The 10,566-nt window shown below is 38.0% G+C and overlaps 1 protein-coding gene across 1 annotated transcript; it reads left to right on the forward strand.

Annotated features, from left to right (window-relative positions):
* Positions 1-669: 669 nt before the first annotated feature.
* LOC121366366 (fucolectin-4-like) lies at positions 670-6,187 on the forward strand (the record flags this gene model as incomplete). Its single annotated transcript, XM_041490844.1, has 3 exons — positions 670-723; positions 5,063-5,272; positions 5,961-6,187. Coding segments are annotated over 3 exons (491 nt in total), but the record flags the coding sequence as incomplete, so codon positions are not given.
* Between the last annotated feature and the right edge of the window lie 4,379 nt (positions 6,188-10,566).

A 10,566-nucleotide genomic window follows, 5' to 3' on the forward strand; every position in this document is an offset into this window, starting at 1 on the left:
ACCTAGCATTGATTGAAACGGCACCCCACAATCTATATATCTACAATATGTTATTTGTTTGGCATTACATTGAGGTGCCGTTATAGCCAAATTGGTTCCGTTTTCGCTAACAAAAATGGTTCCGTTTTGATAGGGATTCCGATTTAGCCTAATTACCAGGAAACAGGGCCTGATCAGCTGTTTGTATCCGTAACCGTAATGGTATCATGTTCTACAGTGTTGGTATTATTATTATTATTATTATCATCGTTATTACTGCTATTTCTATTATTGTTGTTACTGTCATCAGTAATAGTATCACTCATCATTGCAAAATAATTATTGGTGGTATTATTATTATTATTATTATTATTAGTAGTAGTAGTAGTAGTAGTAGTAGTAGTAATAGTAGTAGTAATAATAGTAGTAGTAGCAATAGTAGTAGCTATATTAGTAGTAGTATGAGTAGTAGTAGTGGTAGTGGTAGTAGCAGTGGTAGTGGTAGTAGCAGTGGTAGTAGTAGTATTAATAGTAATAGTAGTAGTAGCAGAAGTAGTTGCAGTAGGTGTAGTAGCAGCAATAACAGTAGTATTAGTAGTTAGTAGTGGTGGTGCTGGTGGTGGTGATAGTAGTGGTAGTACACCATATCGTCGATACACTGATCTCTTTATTGATATTTATGTATTTCAGAAAATATAATTGAAGTAGACTGTGATAGAATAGTTGGAGTGGAAATTGTGCTCGGTGACTCCTCAAATATATATATATTTTGTGTATATTTGCCTGCGTCTAACTTGTCTGATGATTTATTTAACGAATATTTAAACATTGTAGAAGAACTGTATATTGCCTATAGCGCATAAGGTATTGTTTATATAATAGGTGACTTAAATGCTAAAATAGCTGGGCCGAGATATAACTTTATAACAAACAAAAGAAGTGATCTATGTCACGCATTTCTTATTAGAAATAGTCTTGTATCGGTCCACGTTCAGGAATTTTGTAAAGGTCCTCCCTACACTTTCGAAGCTTACGCAGGTGGCCCGATGTCTGCAATCGATCATATTATAGTACCCGAAGAGTTAATTCCTTATATAAGTAATGCTCTAGTTAAAGATGATCATGTGCTCTCATTATCAGACCATAAACCCATAATATGTACAGTAAAGATAAACAATACAACTAATAAAGTAGGCACAGTGCCCGAAAAACCATCATGGGAAAAGGCTAGGCGATCACATACATTGTCGGACTATACGTTTGCGGTGTCCCACATGCTATGGCCAATACACATACCCAATAACGATGTCAATAAAGCAGAAATTGAGCGCTTCCACTTAGATATAGTCCATACATTAAATCAGGCAGCCAAAGAAACAATTCCTTATTCAAGGTTTAACAAGCATGTAAAACCATACTGGTCTAAAACAGTTAAGGAATGCCACAAAGATATGTCACATTTTAGGCGATTGTGGATAGTAGCCGGCAGGCCCCGCGGTTTTCAATATAATGTGTACAGATTTTATAAAAGGGCAAAAGATTTATTCCGCACGAAATTAAACGAAGCTTATTTAAACTATGAACGCGACTTCTATAGCTCCTTGGATAAAGATTGTGAAACAGATCACAAAATGTTATGGACCAAACTTAGAAATAAGAAAACAAGTAGCTATATTATGTCTTTAAAGGTCGACAATACAACTATAACACAACCACAAGAAATTTGTAGTTCTATGGCAGAACATTTTAGTCGAGTATTTAGCGACACAGAAGATGAACATTTTGATGCCAATTTTAAATCAACTATTGAAAAGAAAGTTTCAGGATTTAAGCTAACTGCCGCTACAAGTAAAGATAGTTTTGATATTTCCCCCATTCTTGTTAGCAAAATCTGCTCTAAGCTACCGAATAGCAAGTCTTGTGGGCCAGACAAAATATTCTATGAACACTTAAAATATGGAGGTTCTTATCTTTATTTTTGTCTTTCTCGGTTATTTTCCTTGGTAATAAACAGTGGGCACATTCCAGAAGGTTGGAATTCAGAGGTTTTAGTCTGTTTATTTAAAGGTCAAAGTAAGTCGAAATCCAACAGAGACTCTTATCGAGGTATCGCACTCCTATCTGTAATCTTTAAAGTTTTTGAAAGAGTGCTGGAAACGTTAATGCCAGAACTGAACTCTTCAGAAAGTTTTCCTAATATTCACCAATGTGGTTTTCAGAAAGGCCTTTCTAGCATTGACACTTCGTTCATTCTACAAGAAACTATCAATCACTATAGAGAAAGAGGTGATGGAGTAATTGTTACATGTCTAGATAGTGCTAAAGCCTTTGATACTGTCTGGCACTCTGGTCTCTTGTGGAAACATTCTGAAACTGGTATATCCCCCAAAGTCTGGCTTACTTTAGAAGCAATCTATTCAAACTGTAAACTACAGGTCTTAGTAAACAATAGTTTCTCTTCACACTTTCCTTTGAAAAGAGGATTGTGTCAAGGAAGCATACTATCCCCCAAATTGTATGTGTTGTTTATTAATGAATTGCTGAATAATTTAACCCAATCCAACAAAGGTGCAATGATCCTGGATACTAGAGTTTCTTGCCCAACTCAAGCAGATGACATTTCTATTATTTCTCCTACTCCAAGTGACATGCAAAATATGATTTCAATATGTGAGCGATATAGCGATAACTGGCGTTTTACATTCTCTGCTTCTAAAACACAAGTTGTTGACTTCTGTAAGGATCCGGATACGAAACTTATTCTGTATGGAAAGGAACTGCCATGTTCAACAACCATAAAACATGTTGGCATTAAATTACAAAGGTCTTTAAATAATTGGGACAGAACACTCGAGACTTGCAAAACTATAAAAGCCACCGCCATGTCTCTAGTTCAGGCTGGTTGTCACTGCCGTGGAATTAATCCTGTAACTAGCGTCAAACTAGTTCATTCGCTGTGCCTATCAAAAGCCTTGTACGGTAGTGAATTATGGAATAATTTAAATACAAATGAACTATCGGCGTTAGAAAGAGCATATAGATTTGTAATAAAGATTATCCAGGGTCTTCCTAAAAGAACACGAATCGATTTTTGTCTTGGACTTCTTGGCAGTATATCCCTTGAAGGACATACAGATAGAAACAAATTATACTATTTAGGACATCTTTTGCGATGCCCCGTGTGGACTCTGGCTTACAAAATAGCAGTCACTCGACTACTAAGTTTTAAAAATCAGTGTGTTCGTTCAAATATTGGCTTTGCAGCGGATATATACACAATTCTTCGTAAATATAATCTACTGCATCACTTCAACGAATTTTTTCTAACATCAGTATTCCCTAGTAAGCATATTTGGAATATAATTGTAAGAAAACATGTTTTAGAACTAACTGGCAGTTACGAATTTCTTTAAACCCCGATACAACACATTTTCTAAAAATTCATGCCAATCTCGAAGTGCATAGAGCTTGGTCAGTTGCACGGTGAAATCCATCACTAAAGGAGCAAGCAAATCACTTGATAAATATATGTGCTACATGGAGGCCAAACTCAGTACACGGTATTTGTACGTTATGTACTAGTAACTATTCTGATCTTTTTACACACGTCATGACTAGTTGTTCATACTTAACAACAACCAGAGATACATTCTGGACAACGCTTCTTGATATCTGTCCTATTCACCTTAGTGTAGAATTACATAACTGCCCCGATGATATTTTTATTACAAAACTCCTGTCCTGTAAACCTCCAATAAATATTGATGATGAATCATCTATGTTATATAGTGAAACTGTCATACACTTCATTTATAAAATAACGCAAATATATTACGTTAACAATATGAAGACCAATATACTGTAGACAATCATGACTGTCTGTTCTTGTGCAAATGTGCAGATCTTTATAGTGGTGTGTGTGTGTGTGTGTGTGACAGAGAGAGAGAGAGAGAGAGAGAGAGAGAGAGAGAGAGAGAGAGAGAGAGAGAGAGAGAGAGAGAGAGAGAGAGAGAGAGAGAGAATGGCAGGGTGGCGAGTGAATTTATATGAGCGTGATTCTGATCAACCAATAACCTTTTTCATGTAATTCTCTCACCATGCGTTTATTCCCATGCCACTGTATATATTACCTATTATTTATTTTGTATCAAGTACTATGTATTATCCATTAATCATTGTGCATTGCCTTTTATGTATTATGTATGTATGATAACCTGTACTGTTCGAACTCTCTACAAGAGGAATATATATATATATATATATATATATATATATATATATATATATATATATATATATATATATATCTACAATATGTAATTTTTTTGGCATTACATTGAGGTGCCGTTATAGCCAAATTGGTTCCGTTTTCGCTAACAAAAATGGTTCCGTTTTGATAGGGATTCCGATTTAGCCTAATTACCAGGAAACAGGGCCTGATCAGCTGTTTGTATCCGTAACCGTAATGGTATCATGTTCTACAGTGTTGGTATTATTATTATTATTATTATCATCGTTATTACTGCTATTTCTATTATTGTTGTTACTGTCATCAGTAATAGTATCACTCATCATTGCAAAATAATTATTGGTGGTATTATTATTATTATTATTATTAGTAGTAGTAGTAGTAGTAGTAGTAGTAGTAGTAGTAGTAGTAGTAGTAGTAGTAGTAGTAGTAATAGTAGTAGTAATAGTAGTAGTAGTAGCAATAGTAGTAGCTATATTAGTAGTAGTATGAGTAGTAGTAGTGGTAGTGGTAGTAGCAGTGGTAGTAGTAGTAGTAATAGTAATAGTAGTAGTAGCAGAAGTAGTTGCAGTAGGTGTAGTAGCAGCAGTAGTATTAGTAGTAGTAACAGTAGCTGCAGCAGCAGCAGCAGCAGTAGTAGTAGTAGCAGCAGCAGCAGCAGCAGCAGCAGCAGCAGCAGCAGCAGCAGCAGCAGCAGCAGCAGCAATAGTAGTAGCAGCAGCAATAACAGTAGTATTAGTAGTTAGTAGTGGTGGTGCTGGTGGTGGTGATAGTAGTGGTAGTACACCATATCGTCGATACACTGATCTCTTTATTGATATTTATGTATTTCAGAAAATATAGCTCTCGGTAAAGTAACCAGTCAGAGTTCTTACTATGCAACTGGGGTAAACTCGTCACGTGCTGTAGATGGTAATCTCAAAACACGTTTTTATGACAATTCGTGTATACACACAGCAACTCGACGTCCGTTCACCTGGTGGCAGGTAGATCTGGGCAGTGAATTCTACATACACAAGTTAGCCATTTACTTCAGAACACAAAGTAAGTTCACTTATTGCATACAAAACTGGATAAAAACTTACTACATACACAAGTTAGCAATTTACTTCAGAACAGAACATAAGTTAACTTCTTAAATACAAATCTGTCTGAAAACTAAACTAGAACCTTAACAAATTTTTGCAACCAAAGTCAGGAAAACAACTTTCAGTTTAGTTTCAGGAGTAAATTTCCCAAATGGTAGAGAATAACTAAAATCAGATAACGATTGTGAATTATTCTGCGAAAGACAACTTTAATAATACGATAGGCATATGCTGTATATGGCGGTGGTGTTTAGTTGATGTTGATGTTGTTGTTGGTGGTAGTAGTAAAGGTGGTAGCAGTTGTGGTAGTAGTGGTGGTCGTCAGGTTGAAGTGACTGGGAATTGGGACATTGGGTAGTGTTAAAATAAAATAAATACATAGATCTATTTTCTATTGTCCTGTTGGAGTAATGTTTGTGCGGTACGTTTTTAGAAGGCGTTTTGTTTTTTGTTTCTCCTGTTTTTGTGCATCCTGTGTTCATGATTGCAGGTGCCCCTAATATATACAACAATGAAATATGTTTGAAATGTTTGTATTTGTTCTTCATGATAGCAATAACATAATTCTAGTTGAGAAAGGTTTACTTCTAATTCGAACTAGAATATAATCTAAGCAAGACCCTTATTGTATAACACATGCACAGACACAGGTCGCAGGAATGGTGTTGAAGTGTACAGCTCTGTTGATGTAAACCAAACAAACACTGGTCACCTGTGTGGCACAGCAACGTTAGACAGTCCAGATGTGACGAGGATGACATGCAACAACACAGCGAGATACATCACACTCTACCGAAATACATACAATAAAGACACTGCTGACAGGGCGATGGATTTTTGTGAAGTCCAAGTGTTTGGTAAGCTAGACTAATCGTTATTGTCTCATTAATAATTAAATTAGATGTTGTTATTTGTGTGTTTGCTTGTTTTTTGTTGTTGGGGGGGGGGGGGGTGTGGGGAGGTAGTTTTTCGTTAAACAACTTCCAACCAGTGCCTCACGATATTAACACGTAAACCCAGAACAAATTGTTTTGCTTATCTAGTTTTTACCTCTTTTCTCTTATGCCCCCCCCCCCCCCCCCCCCCACACACACACACCGGAAACGAAATTAAGTGTTGAAAATTTCAAAAATGTGGTTTGGACTGGATGAAAATGGGAATCTGTCGGTCAGATGACATCAAGTGAGTTGCTGGTTAAAGCCGCGATGAATTAATTAAATGGGCACTAACAGAGTTGGGTGTCTTATGCAATAAACATCAAATACATCACTGAACGATAACCTGTGATTATGTTCAGTTTCCGGTATATTGCCTTTCGTAATATTAAACTATTATCTACAGTTCCAAGTTTAATAGTAAAGAAATTAACAGAAATCTTGTTCAATGCTGGGTTTTAGCTTTTCCCCAGTTCGTACATTTTAAATGTTTATGAAGTTTCATTATTCAATGTTTGTTATTCAATATTATTTTTAATTTTTTATCCTATGGGAAACATCCCCACAAAATAATATTTTATATAAGGAAACCAAAATTAAAATGCACCAGAAACAAAATATTAGCTTAAAGTGGTATCTATTTTTGAATATGACGTGATAAGAAGTAATACAATGTTCACGCTCGACTTTACAGTACACTGTTCGGGCGCCATGTAGTTTTAGGGGCAATTGATATCAAGAGTGTTCCTATGAATTTTATTTGTATTGGACAGTCCAGGTAGTACTAAACCAAATAACATTAGGCTGGGTCAAAGCACTTTTGATAGAGACGTTAACACCACAAGTCCTGTGATTGGTTATATACTGAACCGCAAAAGAAACGTCCTTTTCTCCAGTGCTAATAAAAATTAAGTAATAATTACTCTTTCATTAGGTTTATTTAAGAAACGCATCTTCCCTCGTTCCACTGCATGTCTTTGTGACACATTGTGACATATCGATTCAAGTACAGCTTGGACGATTCGCCGAAACGCACACTCAAAACCTAACGTGGGTTGAAGATGCAGTCATTTCTTGGAAATCTCAAAATGCTCGTGCACCTCGTGGTAGGTATGGGTATAACTGCAAACTTCGACTGCTAGCCTGCCATTTGCCATTTCGATATAAACGCCATGCCGCGATTATCAAGAAACCAGCGAGTACACGCTATTGGAAGAATAAAAGCCGTACAGAGTGCGCAGATCGTTGCAAATGCATATAACGTCAACAGCAGGACTATCTACCGTCTTCAGCATCGATATAACACCAACGACACCACAACGACCGCCCGCGCAGTGGTCGTCCCCGAGTCACCACACCACGTCAAGATCGCTTTATTGTGCGCCAACATCTGCAAGACCGCTTCACCACGACCACTGAGACGGCTCGCCATACCATTGGAACACAGCAACGACCCATCAGTACCGACACGGTCCGTCGCCGCTTGGCCTCCAAGAATATCCATTGTCGACGTCCTGCTCGGGGCCCTATTCTTACAAACCGTCATCGACAGGAACAACTGCAATGGGCCACAGCTCGTCAACATTGGTGCTATCAGCAATGGAGAAGAGTCCACTTTTCAGATGAAAGTCGATTCTGTATTTCAACGGCAGATGGCAGAGTACAGGTCTGGCGAAGAAGAGGTGAACGGTACGCAGATGCATGTGTGGTGGAGAGAGACCCGTGGGGTGGGAAAAAGCATCATGGTTTGGGGAGCCATCGGGATGAACCATAAAGCTTGACCTGTGGTCTTTCAGAATATTGGCCCAGGTCGTGGTAATGGCGTCACGGCTCTGCGATATATCGACCAAGTCCTTCGAACTCGCATTGTGCCCTATTGTGGCCGTCGCCAGAATCACATGTTACAGCAGCACAATGCCCGCGCTCACACTCACCAGAGACTTTCTACAGCAGCACAACATCAGAACCATGCCATGGCCTGCCCTCAGTCCGGATTTGAATCCAATAGAGCACTTGTGGGACGAAGTCCAAAGAAGACTCAATGAAGTGCGACCAAGGCCGATAACTGCAGCAGATTGATTGATTGATCGATCGATTGATCGATTGATTGATTGATTTATTTATTATGTAGTGTTGAAAAGGTCAATTTAAAGTAAGTGTTAAATCACCTAGTAACATCACGCTTCATCAACGATTAATAATTCCAGGAGCCATGGGACAAGAGTTGAACTGTTACGTGACCGTACTGGGCTATATCTGTATTCTTGCGCTTAGAATATACCAAGTTTCTACGTCGGCTCCAAATGTAACAGAAAACAAGTCAGAACCCACCAACAGATTAAAATAACGAACACTCAGTATGAGACAGCAGCGCTCTACATTCTTACCAGTAGGGTCACTTTATAGCATCAAGCTAGCCATCCATTTGTACGTGACCCTTGTCCGCGTCCACGTGAATTGAACAATCATAAATACGTGTTGAAATACGTAAAAACACCCTACATATGAAAAACAAGCAATGTACCACTGTCATTGATGACATCGACGTCATACCAAGCTTCAAAATAACGCATCCGTGTTAGTGAAAAAATCGCTCACATAGCGATTCCTGGGACACGAAGCGGTTCAATGGATACTTCGCAACGTAAGCGATTTCTCACGGACACGGACACGGACACGGACATGGATTACGAATCACGTACGAATGGAAGCCCTGCTTGGCTATTTGTAGAAACAGATTTTAGAATTTGTTTTTTGCAAAACATCTGGTTGTAACGAAAACGATCCAGTTTTCAGTTCTGATTTTCATATTACCATGTGTCACGTTAAAAACTGTGATGAGTACAGCATTCTGTGCCTTTTCCACCATTTAATACTACCCAGTCTTGAATCGAAACTGAATCAACGGAATATATTGCATGCTACTGCTGTAAACAAAACAGTAAATGCTATTTATTTGTTTGTATTTGATTTTGTATTATGTTTGACGCACACATGCGCATAACAGTTTGGGTTTGGTTGAATACAAGTATAAATTAATTTCTCACTACCTAATCTAAAGACACGTTTTATGTTTAGAACGACACATAATCTGGAACTTATTTCTTAAATGTTTTGTTTAGTCTGTGCTGCTGGAACGTTCAGTGATGACTGTACCTCGTTCTGTCACTGTCTGAATGGATCGTGTAACTACGTAACTGGAGAATGTACTGAAGGATGTCAACAAAACTGGACTGGACAGACGTGCAGTGGTATGTTAAAACTCATAACATACAAATCAGTTATCTTAACCGAAGACTTACACTACTTGTAACAAAAATTAAAGTTTGTTTCGTTCAACGACACCACTAGAGCACATTTATTGATTAATCTGCAGCTTCTGGATGCCAACACGAAAGTTAAAGATTGTTTTGTTTAACGACACCACCAGAGCACATTGATTTATTAATCCTCGGCTACTGGATGTCAAACATTTTGCAATATGTGACACAAAAGTTAAAGTGTATTTTGTTTAACGACACCATCAGAGCACATTTATTTATTAATCTTCGGCTTCTGGAAAAGTAAAGTAAAGTGTGTTGTGTTTAACGACGCCACTAGAGCACATTGTTTTTTTTATTTTATCATCGGCTATTGGACGTCAAACATATGGTCATTCTGACACTGTTTTTTAGAGGAACTCCGCTGTCGCCACATAGGCTACTCTTTTACGACAGGCAGCAAGGGGTCTTTTATTTGCACTTCCCACAGGCAGGATAGCACAAACCATGGCCCCTGTTGAACCAGTTATGGATCACTGGTCGATGCAAGTGGTTTACACCTACCCATTGAGCCTTGAGGAGCACTCACTCGGGGTTTGGAGTCGGTATTTGGATTAAAAATGCCATGTCTCGACTGGGATCCGAACCCAGTACCTACCAGCCTGTAGACCGATGGCCTAACCACGACGCCACCGAGGCCGGTTCGGCTTCTGGATGTAAACATTTGGCAATAATTGACACTGAAGTTAAAGTTTGTTTTGTTTAACGACACCACTAGATCACATTGATTTATTCATATTCGGTTTCTAGATGTGAAATATTTAGTAATTTTGACACAAACGTTAAAGATTGTTTTGTTTAACGACACCAGTAGAGCACATTGATTTATTAATCTTCGGTTATTCTATGTCCAGCATTTGGCAATCTTTGACACGAAAGTTAAAGTTTGTTTTGTTTAACGACACCACTAGAGCACATTTATTTATTAAGCATAGGCTACTGGATTTCACACTCTTGGTAATCATTTTATATGCACACTTCCAGATAGGATAGCA

Source organism: Gigantopelta aegis, unplaced genomic scaffold (assembly GCF_016097555.1).
Source record: "Gigantopelta aegis isolate Gae_Host unplaced genomic scaffold, Gae_host_genome ctg5433_pilon_pilon:::debris, whole genome shotgun sequence".
Taxonomy (NCBI): domain Eukaryota; kingdom Metazoa; phylum Mollusca; class Gastropoda; order Neomphalida; family Peltospiridae; genus Gigantopelta; species Gigantopelta aegis.